This window comes from Alosa pseudoharengus, unplaced genomic scaffold (assembly GCF_046254945.1).
Source record: "Alosa pseudoharengus isolate Yale_2024_CS ecotype anadromous, Long Island Sound unplaced genomic scaffold, YU_APseudo_1.1 YU_APseudo_1.1_scf_19, whole genome shotgun sequence".
Taxonomy (NCBI): Eukaryota; Metazoa; Chordata; class Actinopteri; order Clupeiformes; family Clupeidae; genus Alosa; species Alosa pseudoharengus.
The window spans coordinates 37,222,144-37,237,596 of NW_027468657.1; the positions used below are offsets into that span (position 1 = coordinate 37,222,144).

Genomic DNA, 15,453 nt, shown 5'->3' on the forward strand with positions numbered 1-15,453 from the left:
ATCCGATACATTCTAAACTAGCCTGTTTTTAGCCGAAGCTTCTAAAATGGGCAGCGAAAGGGGCATTTTGTCATGGTAAAAAGATCACTGATTTTAAACCATTTACGAGGCTCAAAGTAGCCCGACACTTCTTTGGTAGTATGAAGGTCCTAACAAATAAAATGAGGCATTGACAACTTTGTAAATGTACAGATAGTTTATTAAAAAGGACTGTATACAGACAATACCTTGAGTCGTTTGCCGGTCAGTGCTATCTTGAAATTAAATAACTACAACACAGATCTCGCATGTTTTTGATGGAAGTACTTCCGTCAAAAACATGTGAGATCTGTGTTGTTTCAAGGAGTAGGTGTGGTAGACCAACTGAATGCAAATTTACATATGCATCCACGTGTGATTGCTTCCTTATCTCGGCACGCAACGTCATTAAAAAAGCGCTTGCCACTGCAAAGATGCACATGTGCGACTCTGTATAGGCTACCTTTATATTGGCTTTATAACCGAATTCGTTGAAAACACCCTCGAAAAATTGCCCCTCCATTTCCAATCAACTACTACAGTAGGCTATTCATCAAACGTCTAGATTACAAAAGAAGCAAACAACGAGTAGGCCTATGTTAAGAATTCTAAGGCTATCACAATTAAAATGATAACCATAAGTAGTTGGCAGACAATTTGTTGTGTTTTGCAAGCAAATACATGTATTAAATAAATATGAATATAAATGGAATAAAGTTCCTTAGAAATTCACACAGAGGTCTGATTTGAATGACAGAGCTGAACCAATAAGACAATATAATTACCATTAGAATTAACTAAGCCTGTCTGTTAGCCTGGTGGTGCAGAGAATAAATCCCCATGATAACTTATGTGCCATCTCTTTTGTGAAACCAAGTCAAGGCTAAATTCATCCAGGATAACCAAAAAATCCCAGCTTAATCCCTTATCTAGGTTTTGTGAAATACCCCTCAGGAACTGCTCCCACTTTAGGCTCTCAGCACCTAAACAGAGGGGGATGGACAAGGATTACAGACAACACACACTCACATATACAAAGTGTAACAAAGTAAATCACAAACAAACCATAAAAGAAACAAATAGCCCCCATATGGGCTTTGGTTAATAGTCACTCAAAGTGCTTGTAAGTCCAGACACCCCCTGGTAGGGTGCCTAGCTGTGTTATTGATTGTGATAGAAAGTAAACAAAATACTTTTCAAAAATGTATACATCATTGATACAGGCTATGTAGGTCACATCAAATATGATACCACCAAATTGTGGCCAGCCATTTTTTCAACAAAAAAACATTACTTTGTGAAAAAATACTACATTTCACGTGATTACTTGTGTCAAACTATGGCATGTATGAAACCACTCCTGGGGGTTGAATGCCCATAAAGGGCCCAACGGACCAAAGAATCTGAAGCAGTTCATGCTTAAATCCAAAAGAAGACTGTAGAAAAGAGATGCATTCCTATGTATAGCCCACCTCCATGTATTAACTTCAAAGCTGAAGGAATTTGGCAAAATAAATGTATAAACCTTGGTCAGGGGCGCCTGCAGGTGTATTGCCAAACGATCAGGCTACTCAGCTATGAATAGAGAGAGAATTCCCCTGTGTGTGTATTCACTTCAAGTTGGCTTACGGCTTCCCAACTCTTCACTGCACTCTAGCCCATTTACTGCATGACAGTATGCTACAGCATTTATATTTTTCTGTAAAATAAGCAAGCTAATTTATGTGTTGAACTTTATGCAGCAGACTACACACTACTTGAAATGCACACATTTTAGGTGGGCGTGCGTATCATTCCTGAAGGCACCCAAGGTACTTGTTACCCTTTAATGGCCCCCTGATGCCTAGAATTATATTTAAACTCCCCATTCTTGCCTGTAGGACAATCACTGGGGTCAGTACCAGTTTATTCAAACACTATAATTATATTTTGTAAAAGTTATCCAGAAACAGACCCAGTTTAATCCTGCAACCTAGTTTTTGTAACCAACAAATACAGGTTATTTGCATGATGTCTGTGAGCAAAAGTAGGCTAACTGCTTGTGAAGTACCACTTTTAAAAGTTTACTGAAAAATAGACAGTGTACATAATCTAGCCCTGTCATGGTAGCCAAAACATGTCTGAGTTGCATTGCAAAGCTTCTGTAAGCATACTAGGATGTCAGAAAACTACCCAATAGGCAGCTAAAGTACAACCATACATGGGGCCAGTTGACCAACCACAGTCCTTGCAGTCTGTGCTTCTTCAACGCAATGTTACAATTTTGAGGGGATGCATGTAGCTAAGGTGTTGATTCGACATGGAACGATAAATTAAGCTTTCGCTTTAATGATTACATTTTCGCTTTGTCCAATTGTGCTTCCAGAGTCCAAATGTCAGTGACTTTTTGACTGGATTGAATCTTTGCTGTTCTGCAAGATCGCCCACGACTTCAGACGGTTATGCCAGAGAGGGTTAAAGCAGGAACTTTATGCTTCCAGTGATCTAGAAGACTGCAGTCTAACTGTTACAAGTAGCTAGGGCCTACCTACATCACTTATTGAAGGCCTGTTAACGTTAAATCCTCCGGTTTGGTCTGAAGACACAGCTGTAGCTACATATCATTGCCATTGGACTGAGTGGGACTAACGTTAAGTTAACACGGACTTTTCTTTATTTTAATTTCTTATTTATTTATTTATTTTATTACTTGTTAATTTTTGTTTGTTGTCTGTCTTATATGTCTACCGTTAGGTGTCTCGGGTACGCTGGCGATTACGCCGCTCCATCAGGCATCTTTTGTCTTGTGCGTCTTTTGTAAATTTGTTTGTTTGTCTTGATGTCACGGGAACGCTGGCGACTACGCCGCTCCGTCTGGCATTTTGTCTCAATGTCTAGTGTGTAAAGCGACCTTGGGTGACTTGAAAGGCGCTATGTAACAAATAAAATGTATTATTATTATTATTCTCATGCATTGACTGGTCACTGATGTAGAGTAGAAGCCCATACATGTTGCAAACAATAAAATTTTTGAGTGATACCCTAGCTATTTCCATGTCCCGTGCATGAAGCTTGCAAAATAATCTAGCAGCATAGATTGGGCCTTTATTTAAAAGTATATAAACAAGCATAGTTCTTGTGCATAAACTGTAGCTATTGTGTGGCATGTGGGTGCATTGAGCTGACTCATTGATCTTTGTGGTTAAGGTCTGTCCATGGTGTTAAATTAGCAAATTGTTTTTGTCTAACCCTAGTTATGAAATTAGCTTTTAGACTTAAAGTGTAACTCCAGCGAAAATTGACCCCAGGGTCTTTTTCTGCATTGAAACACATCAAATAAGCTCTGGAGACAGTATTTTTCGTTAATCAACCACTACAGAGCTTGCTCCGGTATACGCTATAGCCCCAAATCGCAAACAGCGGATTAGCTAAGGGCTATGAGCGAAACGCTTCCCAAATAGCATTTTTTAACCAGTAATACTGTTCAAAACAGCACCAAACCTCATCAGTAGCTTGCTCAGGGTCCCTACACATAAAACGAAGCACCAACAACGTAGTTAACAAACCCGGAGTTTATTACAGAAGACTGTTAAAAACACCAACCAACTGTCCCCTTACCAGCTCCTCCACACATATCTGTCTACACATATCCCGCCCCTTCCGTGTCAAAAAAGTCGACATCTGAATACATTGTGCCAGTCATGTGGTGTGATGTGAATACATCGTGCCAATAGGTGTAGCCACGGATGGGCCTGGATGGGCCTATGCCCGCCTACTTGTCAGTCTTGCCCGTCCGTCCGGGCTTTCCTTCGTTTACGTTCACCATCTAAAAACGGTGTGCAAGTCAGCAATCCGCTGAGAGCCCAAGAATCAGTCAAATCACGAACTGAGGTCTCTCTCTCTAATCGCGAACCGTGGAGGTCTCTCTCTCTCTCTCTCTCTCTCTCTCTCTCTCATCACAAACCGTGGAGGTCTCTCTGTCTCTCTCGCTCTCTCCAACAAAGTTTTCATATTTGCAGTAGGCTTGCCTATATGGCCAATCTGTTATAATTTGATGTGATGACATACTGAAGCTACGTTCATGTAGGCCTAATGGCGTATTGCTGTGATCAAAAGCGTTCAATAAATTCTACTATGATAACGCTTTACAGTTGTCCAATATCAATCTTTCAATTGTGTTTATGTGACGCGCTGAAGCTGCATGCATTGTTTTGCTCCATTTAAAATGTTTCTGCGTAATTGTCAGCTGTGTGATGAAATGTGTTCATATTCCACTTTTTATGTCTTAACTCATTGAATGCCAAGCTGTTTTCGGAAGCTTTGTCCTAGAGTGCCAGCAATCTAGACCATTGTTGATGATTTTTGTACAGCCACAGCATATTCTGTGTTATAGCTATGAACACATACAATGGCTCGTTTGAAAGGTGAGACTTTAAGCTCTCAGTGGGTGCAAACCGTGTATTTCTACACGCTTCTGTTCCTGAGAAATCGCAAGCTAAACAGTGGCTAGTTTTCATCAAAATCACTGTTTTTTTTTCTAGAAATGGAGATATAACGTCTTTCATGAAATATGAAGTGTTGCCTGTAAAGTTTCTGGGAAGTGACCTAGCGAGACTGCCACCTAGTGATAGACCCACGAAAATTGCCTGGTTTTGAGCTGACGTGCATGCGTCACTGATTCGACCCAAAGCGGCAACCGAGTTATGATAAAATGTCCAGATTGTGCGTTTTCATGAGTTTTCGATCATCATATATTTCATTTCCATTCATCACAGAGTTCCCAAAATCACATATAAGGTGTGTTAGAGTGTCTAGTTTCTTAATTTAAAAAAAAGGCTAAAAACGTAATATTACGTTTTTGGCACTCAACACATGGGAAGGAAAAACTTAATATTACGTTTTTGGCACTCAATGAGTTAAACGTAGCATGCCTATGAAAAGGCTTTGCAGTAGGATTGTCCAATGGTCAATCTGATGCTTCAATTTGTGTTTTATGTGACACGCCGATGCTGGGTTCATGCAGTTTTGCGGAAGTTTAAAATGTTTAGCCGACTACATAATTTGTCAGCTATGATGAAATTCGTTCAATAAGTTCCACTTTTCATGTCATAAATGTACCATGCCTATGATAAAGCTTTGCACTTGTCCAATATGGTCAATTGTGTTTCATGTGACGCGCAGAAGCTATACATTCATGCATTTTTGCTCCGGTTGAAAATGTTTCTGTGTAATTTGTCGGCTGTGTTCAAATGTGTTCAGTAAATTCCAATGTTATGTCATAAATATAATATGCCTATGATTAATGTTTGTATGCATCTAATCTAGGCCTATCTTATGTTTAATCAAATTGGCAAGGTTGGTGTCGTGAAGCCTTGCGCACACACATTTTTGCCGAAATAGATGCCCGATAAGTGCCCAAAAAGCGTTACAATATGGCCACCGAGTGGTGGGACTTACCTTAAAGGACTTTGGTCTTGCTCCCCAAAACAAAAATTCACCAGACAAACTTCACATGTGGGTCAACACTGCAAATATTATTCATTTTAAGAGCAAATGCAATGATTATCTTTTCATTTGTGAGAAGTCTTGTTATACCATGAATCATTTTCAATGTATTTTCATCCTTTCATTAGTTTTGCAGTTACCAAGCTAAACATCATTACTTACATCTCTCCTTGTGTAGGAACCAAAAGCACTTCCCCTGAAATATGGCACAGTAAGTATTGCTTTACTACCAGTATATTGTATATAATATGATACTTATTTACTTTGCCATTTTAATCAGCATTTTGTTATGAATATTTACTCGGTACTATTTTAACAAAATGGCCCTAAGATGTCTTCAGGTGTGATACTGCATTTCTAGAGATGTATGAGGTCTATAAATGTCAGTGAAAGGTAAACTTAGAACATGTATATTTATTCCAGGGTTCAGAAGAAGACTAGCACGGTGTCCTTGACCATTTCCCCATGCACCAGAGAACCTGCCTCATCTACGGTCATCCAGCAGGATTCAAGCCTGGACCAGCCCCTTTGTAACAAACCTCAGAGGGTGTGCACACACACAAAACATACATAATTACATTCACATGCATACTCACAAGATATTTTTGAGTAAGTTTGTATCTGAATAGATGCATTGACAGCTAAATGTTTTTTTATATATATATTATAGTCTATATTTTTTTTGTTTCACCATACAAAGTTAATACATAGGAAACATTTTTCCTCAGTCATTCAACCATCCTCACGCTCATCCTCATGCTTTGTGTACTTGTCAGACAAATCAATGGTACTGTTGAACCAACTGTTGATATAACTAATGAAGAACAATGACTTCAGTCTTGTATACTTGAGGCAAGGGCCGATTGAAGATACAGTGGGTCCCATTTAGAAATGGGCACTTCATTAGCGTGCATGTATTACAACTTTTCACCACAAGGTGGCAGCTTAAGTCCGCTGTAGCATTTGCCGGTAAACAGGGCAGCGGACTGCATTTAGAGGCGTTGCAACGGCAGTGTGATTGATTGGCAAACCGCGGACCGGTGCCGGTCCCATGTGTAAGAACTTCTCCTATCTAAGTGTTTAGTGATTTTATTGCAGCCTAATAGAACTGCGGTAGCCGTCACACATCAAAAACATAACGCCCAACTCATACCAGAGATCTGCGTCGAGACGAAACCGTCGCAGAAGGAGTCGCAGCGGTGTGAATTAAATGCTAAATGGTGCACGTCGTTGCCAGTTGTTGCAAGCCATCGCAAAGTATTTACCATATCTAGTCGCAGCTCATCTCGTTGCGAATCTACCTAGATGATGGCCCTAGTTCCGGACTCCTAAATAGGTGTGTCAAAACATAAACTTTTCTCTTGTCATTGCTTGTGTGTGATGCCAATGAAACACACTTTCAGACATGGAATAAATCATTTAATTTTGCCTGTTAACCGAGCTAGTTAGCTAACGTTAGCACAGTAAACTGAAAGTGAATGGGAATGGCTAGTGATGTTTGCTAGCTAGGTAGCAGCTAAGGACTTTGGTTAAACTTGTATATTGTTGCAAACTAACCTGAAATAACATACATTCAGCAGCTTTGGTAGTCTGCTAGTTCTAGAACTATCAACTGTCTCTGGGTCTAGACTAGAGCCTTTGAACAGGTGACTGCACAAGAGCTTTGCTGAGACAGTGACAGATCACGTACAAAGTTATTTTTTCTCTTTATTTGTTTCGTTGGAAAATGCAATGTCAATGTCGGAATGTTAGAAAGACATGTAGCTTGTAGAAAATGGGTTCATAACTTACATCGCTGAATGTATAGTGCAGCAGATTAGTAAAAAATCGTTCACTTTGCTATAGAAGCATGACATTTGGCACAGATACTCTCTAAGGGCCACTATTTTGGAAAAAGGTGCTGGCCACTCAAAAATTCAATATGGCGGCCATTTTTCAAGATGGCCACCATTGCTATTCAATGCTTATTATATCAATTATTGAAACAGTGATCTAAGCATATAATTTGATACAAATACTCTCTAAAGGAAATGTTAATGGGAAAAAATGCTTGTCCCTCAAAAATTCAAGATGGCCGCCATTTTTAAAGATGGCCACCATTCCTGTCGAATATTAATCATTTCAATTGTTCAAATGGTGATGCAAGCATAAAATTAGGCAGAAATACTCTTCAAGGAACACTCTTTTGGGAAAAGGTATGTGTCACTCAAAAATTCAGGATGGAAACCATTTTTCAAGATGGCTGCCATTCCTGTCCTATGTTCATTGCCACTGTTTCCAAAAAGTGATACAGAAAATATGCCACAAATATTCTGTTAAGGCCACTTTTTGAAAAAACTGGATGGCCAATAAAAAATTCAAGATGGAGACCTTTTCCAAGATCGCCGTCATTTCGGTAGTATGTACACTGATGCACACATGCATGTTAGCAAAAATATTCTAACGGCCACACTTTTAGAAAAAGGCAATTGCAAAAATTCAAGGCATTTTTCAAAGTGAGTGTTGCTTTGATAGTGTACTCTGTTGTAGGGTTGGGTATCGTTTGGGTTTTATCCGATACCGGTGCTAAATCGATACTTTTAAAACGGTGCCGGTGCCGAAACGGTGCCTGAACCGGTACTTTGTTTTAAATTAAAATGGTCTAAAGCATGAATTGCTTTTTTTTTATTGATAAGACACATTTGAACATGAAATTGAACTGTTATATTTAATTTACTATCAATATCTCATTGCTCCTACGAATAATACATTTAAATGTTAAAACAGCTTGCCATGAATGCACACACAATGGTAAGCTCTGCTTTCAAGTTTACCCAGTGTAGGCGGTTTGCCATAAGGTATGTTAAAACCGCTTGCTATAGAACTGCCAGGTCATGGACAACGACATTTGCAAGCAAGCTAATCTAACAGGGACTCTACTTTCCAGTTAATTCAGTGTGTTCCCAAATGCTTCAAGAAATTTCATGTCTTAACCCATAACATGCAATAGTTTTGAACATGTTAGGCTACATGTCGGTGTTGAGGTGTTTAGATACCCAGCACTAGCCTAGTAGGCATTTTAACAGCAACTATGGCTATGCACTAACACCAGTCAGCTGAGTTTAATTAGCGATAACGTACGGAGATGGTTTCGTAGCCTCTTTGACAGCTCAGTGACATCAGGTATGTAACCTACATATTTATGTTTTTGCCATCTAACTTTTAACATGATCTTCATATTCATTGTGATGCTATGAGCCTCATGCACATGAAATATTAATATCATGCCATTATGTTGTTTAGAACACACCGTGAAATAAAGTTTTCACCTTACAACTTTGCTGATAACATTTCAAATAAATGCCAGTTAGCTTGTGTGTGGTTAGGCCCACTGCTAGATTTTGACAGGAGCTCGTGATATCGCTTTAAAGTAAGCTACTTGGGCTCACGCAAGCTGTCAAACACTGTCCACTAGTCTATGTGGTGCACCCCTCTGGTTTAGCCTATACATCCAGTGTTTATGTTAGCTAACTGTATCTGGATGTGTTGCTATCAGAGCAAGACATTAGAGATGGTGCATGACATGCAGTGATGCCTCGTATAAAAAAAATAATTAAAAAAAAAAACACTATTTTAGCTTCGTAATGAGGCACCGAAATCCACGTTGTGATTCGATGCAGTTACTACTGTTTGCGGTGCCATATTAGAACCATGTTTCGGTGCCTAACCCTACTCTGTTGGGACTGAGTTAAAAGGAAGGATTGAATAAATAACATAAATTTAAATTTTTACCAGCTCAAAGGCCTTGTGGTTAGTGTCCAGCCTGAGCTTGAGAGGTTGTGCCCTGTCGAGTCATAATAAAGACTGTTAAAAATGGTAGCCAATGCCTCCCTGCTTGGCAGTCAGCAAGTGTTGTATTGGGGGCAACATATCCAGGAAGGTGTTCATATACATCATGGTCCAGAATCAGGAAATCGGCTCTCACCCACTGCAAACTTACTTTTTTATTCACATTTGCAATTGCACAGTTCTGTGCAAGTGAAACCCAATCTAAAACATTTGCATCCTCCACGGCACTTTGATTTGCAGCCACACTTGGCTAGCTGTTCACAACTTTGTGCAACGGGTGCATTTGCTGTCCAGAAGACCCCCCATTGTTCACCAAGCTTTTTATCTCCAGTCAGCACTGGGTTGCTTGACCCCATATGCAGCCTGCCTGATATGCAGCACGTTTAGTGTGTTGAAGCAGAGCTGCCCTTGTTGGAGGAATGGCTTCATCTGCTTTCGGGCAAACATGTCAAGTCTAGCCTCATCTACACTGACAGCTGTGCTTGATCGATCATACAGCAGGACCACAAACTTCTCAAGGATCTCCAGGTCACTATTGTGAAAGAGTGGAATGTTGGTGGCAATCATTTTATAGCCATCATGTTGAGAAACATGATGGGTAGGTGGTGATAGGAGGGGTTCCTTTGTGTCTGTCTGACAAAGACAACATTTCATTCAATCAGTTGATCTCTTGGCTGACATGGGATTTTCATTTACCACCTCAATCATAGACATAGTACACATTCAAGTATGGGATACAACTAGGTTCGGGTCACCTACACCTAGCCAGATCATTCATCCAGTGCCATTTAAGTCCCGTGTGATCTGTACACCTTCCAGGTAAGCATACATGAACAAGTCATGTATTGCCCCGCTTACCCTTGGCTCGGCTCTCCCGTGCTGGCACAACCTGTCAATTCAGGTGCGGCTATCTAACTACATCTCAAAGTCAAAGTCAAAGTCTGCTTTATTGTCAATTTCTTCACATGTCAAGACATACAAAGAGATCGAAATTACGTTTCCCACTATCCCACGGTGGAGACAAGACATTTTACCAATTAGGTCCACAGACAAAAACATAACATTCAATTAAACAATATAAAAAGTAAATAAGAAGGCACATACAGTGAAGAAATAAGAGCAGCAAAAAAAAAATGGGTTGAAATTGTGCAATTGTGCATACAGTAGACAGTCAATATAATAATAGTGCAAAAGTCAGGCCAATAAATGGCTGAGGTAGTTGTGTTTGACCTAAGTATGCAAGTGGCATAGTGGTGCAAGTTATGTAAGAGCAGCAGAAGTGTGTTCAGAAGTGTTTTCAGGACACAGGACAACAACAAGTTGCAAAGTGTACAAGTGGAGTAGTGCCAGTGGAGTAGTGCAAGGCAGCCATTGTGGGTCCAAAAGTCCAGGATGTTATGTGGCTGAGGGTGGAGGGGGGAGAGGGGGGAGAGAGTTCAGCATCCTAACCGCCTGGTGTATGAAGCTGTTGGTGAGTCTGGTGGTGCGGGAGCGCAGGCTTCTGTACCTCTTCCCAGAGGGCAGTGGATCAAACAAATTGTGAGCGGGGTGACTTGCATCACTCACAATTGTGGTCGCCTTGCGGGTGAGGTGGGAGGTGTAAATGTCCTTCAGGGAGGGGAGTGAAGCGCCAATAATCCTTCCAGCTGTGTTCACTATGCGCTCCAGGGCTTTCCTGTTGTATTCAGTGCAGCTTCCGCCCCACGCAGCGATACAGCTGGAGAGGATGCTCTCAATGGTGCCTCTGTAGAATGTGGTCATGATGGCTGGTGGAGCACTTGCTCGCCTGAGTTTCCACAGGAAGTACAGGCGGCGCTGAGCTTTCTTCGCCAGTGATGCAGTGTTGGTGGTCCAGGAGAGGTCTTCACTGATGTGCACCCCCAGGAATTTGGTGCTGCTCACTCTCTCCACCACAGCACCGTCGATGGTCAGTGGCAGGTGTTGGGTGTGACCTCTCCGGAAGTCAACAACAATCTCCTTGGTCTTGCTGACATTCAGCAGGAGGTTGTTGTCCCTGCACCACGTGAAAAATGTATGTAAGTATTCAAGAGAAATGGCGGCCATCTTGAAAAATGGTTGCCATCTTGAATTTGAGGGACAAGCACATTTTCCAAAAAAAAAACATTCTTAAGAGAGTATTTTCACAAAATGTTATGCCTACATCACTGTTTGAACGATTGACATAATGACATTTGACAGAAATAGTGGCCATCTTGAAAAAATGGCCGCCATGTTGAATTTTTGGGTGGCCAGCGCCTTTTTCCCAAAAAGTGACCCTTAGAGAGTATCTGTATACTTCTATACCAATTTGAACGATTCTCTTGAAATATGCCATTAATCTGCTGCACTAGTAGGGAAATTCATCCAATATAACGTTTTTCTTTGCATGCCAAAGACATAGCTGTATTTCTGTATTCGCAAATGTCCCTAGCTGGTCACCGTTATTATGACCGCCGCGCAGCGAAGCGGTGGTCATATAGGTTTAGTCAGATTTTTTTTTTTTTTCTTTTTCGTATGCCCAAATTTCCGTCAATGAGTCCCGGGACACTGAAAGACCGGGGTACACGAAACTTGGTGGGCATGTAACCCCACATGGATAGCATGGAACCATCGTTTTTCGTTTTGATCTGTAGCCCCCCCGCTGGACTGGACCCCCCGAAAGGAGGGTAGGGCAGACACAGTTTTCTGTGAATATCTCGAGAACCGTAGGGTTTAGGAGGACCATTTTTTTTTGTATGTTGATCTCAAGGGGCCATGTCAACCCATTCCATAACCACTCATTTCATGTATAGCGCCACCTAGTTAAACACAAAAAAGTAAACATGAGGTGTTGTAATTGAAGGTATCTGTGACCTAACATAGTCAAAACTGCACGAAATTGGAAGTTTATGATCATTATGACACCCTCTGTATGCACGCCAAATTTTGTGGAATTCCGTTCATGGGGGGCCACACAATAAATTCATTTATGTTACTATACACCAACTGGCCTGTAGGTGGCCGGAGACAGTTTTCTGTGAATATCTCGAGAACCGTAGGGCCTAGGAGGTCCACCTTTTTTATGTATGTTGGTCTTAAGGGGGCATGTCAACCCATCCCATTACCACTTATTTCATGTATAGCGCCACCTAGTTAAAAATTAAAAAGCAAAAAATTAGGTGTTTTCATCACAATATCTCTGGCTGACAAGGTCAAAACTGCACGAAATTAAAAGTGTAGGATCATTATGACACCCTCCGAATGCATGCCAAGTTTTGTGTACTTTCGTTCATGGGGGGCCTTAAAATAAAATAATTTATGTGTACATTTAGTGACGTACACCAACAATGATTCCCGGGACACTGAAAGACCGGGTTACACAAAACTTGGTGGGCATGTAACCCCACATGGATAGCATGGAACCGTCGTTTTTCGTTTTGATCTGTAGCCCCCCCGCTGGACTGGACCCCCGAAAGGAGGGTAGGGCAGACACAGTTCTCTGTGAATATCTTGAGAACTGTAGGGACTAGGATGACCATTTTTTTCCGTGTTTGCCTCCAGGGGTCATGTTAACCCATTTCATGTACACACATGTGCACAAACAGATACACACACACACACATACATTCACAGTAATCATACGTATGACACATACTCACACAGTAGACATATGTACGCTTGCACAGGCACATACGCAGGCACACACACAAGCACGCATGCACACGCACGCACACGCACGCACACACACACACACACACACACACACACACACACACACAACATAAACATGAACATGCACACATGCACACAATTCAAGAATTTCTCAGAATTATGAACAGGCAAGATGGAGGTGGGGTTGTATAAAATGAATTTTACATGTGAAATCTATGAATTAATCATGTTTTGGTACTTGTTGTCTAGCAGATATCAGTGAGAATTGAGTACGTGTGGATAATGCAATTTAGTGAGACAGTTAGAATCATATAGGCCTTTCAGCGTGATTTATTTTTTGTGGAAAAAATGTGCTGGACTGGGCGGCGGTCATATTTTGTACCGCTCTGCGGTACATCTAGTTTTAAAATGGAGCACGTAGGAGCGTTTTTAAATGCCGTTTTCTAAGCCAGGTATGCTTCGAATTGGTGGTGGTGGTAATTAAACATGAATGAGGCCACATTTATGAATGGGAACTGTTAATTTAGTTAACAGACAACTGAAAACGTTCCACACTGTCCCTATTTCACTTTGTCTCGCTGGAGTGAGCGCATAATGTGGGGTGTTGCGCAAAAAAAATAATTAGGGAGATGATCTGCATCTCCATTTACCAAACGCTATAGTTTTGCAAACAGTTCCACTGTTAAAGGGACACCAGGCAAGCCTGATGCTTTTTTTCTACGAAACTCCCCTCGCTCGGTCTGAAGCTCTTTTCCTTTTCTTTGCATCTTCCGTCAAGGGTTTTCGCTGCTTCTTCGCCGGCTCTGCCATTATACACACGTTTGCAACAATCGCTAGTGTTTCGTTAGCCTGCCTCTGTGCTGTGGATGCAGGATGTAAACTGATCCTGCTTCGGTCGGCGGGTACGATACACTGAACTTGAGAGCGGGATATTCTTCCTACAGGCAGTAGGGGCGGGCGAGAGAGTCTCCATTCGCCCTGTAATGTCATTTAACCATATACCGACTTACGAAGATGAGTAATTAACACGAAAACGTTGCCTGGTTTCCCTTTAATGTGAAATATGTCTCCATGCAGGCAGGGTAGTGTCAAGCTGTGCAGTGAAGCAGTGATTCGAAGTGATAACATTATGCAGGTTATTTGACTTGTCTTATGCAAATCTTTCTTTTTTATTTTCCACCCTGGACATGGGCAAAATGCCTCATTGAGATCAATATGTTTTATATAGAGTTATCACTGTGCCACCTGTGGTTGTATAGAGTAACCTGTGGTAGCTCTATACAAAACATATGGATGTCAATGGTGCATTTTGCCCATGTTCAGGGTGGAAAGTAAAAAGGAAAGATTTGCATAAGACAAATTGGTGTTTTTAAAAAGAAAGGATCATGGAGAATAAAGAAAAATATATAAAACAAATCTTTGCATATTCCCACAAGGTGTTAGGGTGCTCTGAAAATGAGAACCAAAATTATTTTTCAGACTTGAAAGGTCTGCTGTTCAGACCCTGAAGGAATTTATTTTCTGTTCATTGCTTTTTGTGAGAGTGTTTCTACTTATCTCAGTAAGGAAAATAAACCAAGAGCATATGTTGAGTACAAATATGTCTTCTGAAGGCCTAACTAGAGCCCAGCCAAAAACTCCAATAACATTTTGATCAACTTTGAGGGACAGCTATGACCATGCAGGGTCATCAAGACCAAACGTGACGATTTTGCTACATGCTATTCCTATTGATGTACCAGCATGCAAAATTTGAGCCTCCTACATGGTTTAGTTCTTGCGCTGTGGGCTTGTGAACTTTGACAAAAAAAAGAGACCGAACAAAATCGACCCCCCCCCCCCCCCTCCCTGTAAAATACATAAGAGTAATTTTACAGTGTGTCTCCTGGGTAACATAGGTACACCTGGTAATTTTTTCAGAATTTTTTAAGACCTAAGTGCGTGGGCCCTGGTTGAATTGACGTGGAATGACCCTATTGGAAGTATTTGAATCACTTAATTCCAATTCTTTATACATATTGTCTGTCTAATATTGTCTCATGTGGTACCAATTTATGTTTTATATTCTTTCTCTACTTAAAATATAAACAATACGGCATTTCAAACTACTTGATGGTCTGTGGTGTGTCTTATATTATTTTGCTGATTATTACTGTTTTAACTACTACGGCTCCCTACAAGCCTAGACACTGGTCCTAACATAGCATTACTTACAGTGCAACCGGAAAGTATTTCTTTCAAGTTTTCAACATGTTTCAGGCTCGTCTTAAAATGGATTCAGTTCATTTTTTCTCTCATCAATCTACACACAATACTCCATAAAAAATCAGGTGTTTGGAGTGTTTTGTAAATTTATAAAAAATAAAAGTCTGAAATATTCCATTTACATAAGTATTCAGACCCTTTGTTATGACACTTGCAATTGAGCTGTGGTGCATCCTACTTCTATCAATGGTCTTTGAGATGCTTCTA

General features: G+C 40.7%; 1 protein-coding gene across 2 annotated transcripts in view; it reads left to right on the forward strand.

Annotated features, from left to right (window-relative positions):
• Positions 1-15,453, forward strand: part of myot (myotilin) — a 215,740-nt gene that overhangs the window by 6,476 nt on the left and 193,811 nt on the right. For both annotated transcript variants that reach the window (XM_076292652.1, XM_076292651.1), the window contains exons 2-3: positions 5,681-5,713; positions 5,926-6,049. In XM_076292652.1, the coding sequence (XP_076148767.1) occupies positions 5,706-5,713; positions 5,926-6,049 (132 nt within the window). In that variant the 5' untranslated portion in view covers positions 5,681-5,705. The remainder of the gene's footprint in view (positions 1-5,680; positions 5,714-5,925; positions 6,050-15,453) is intronic.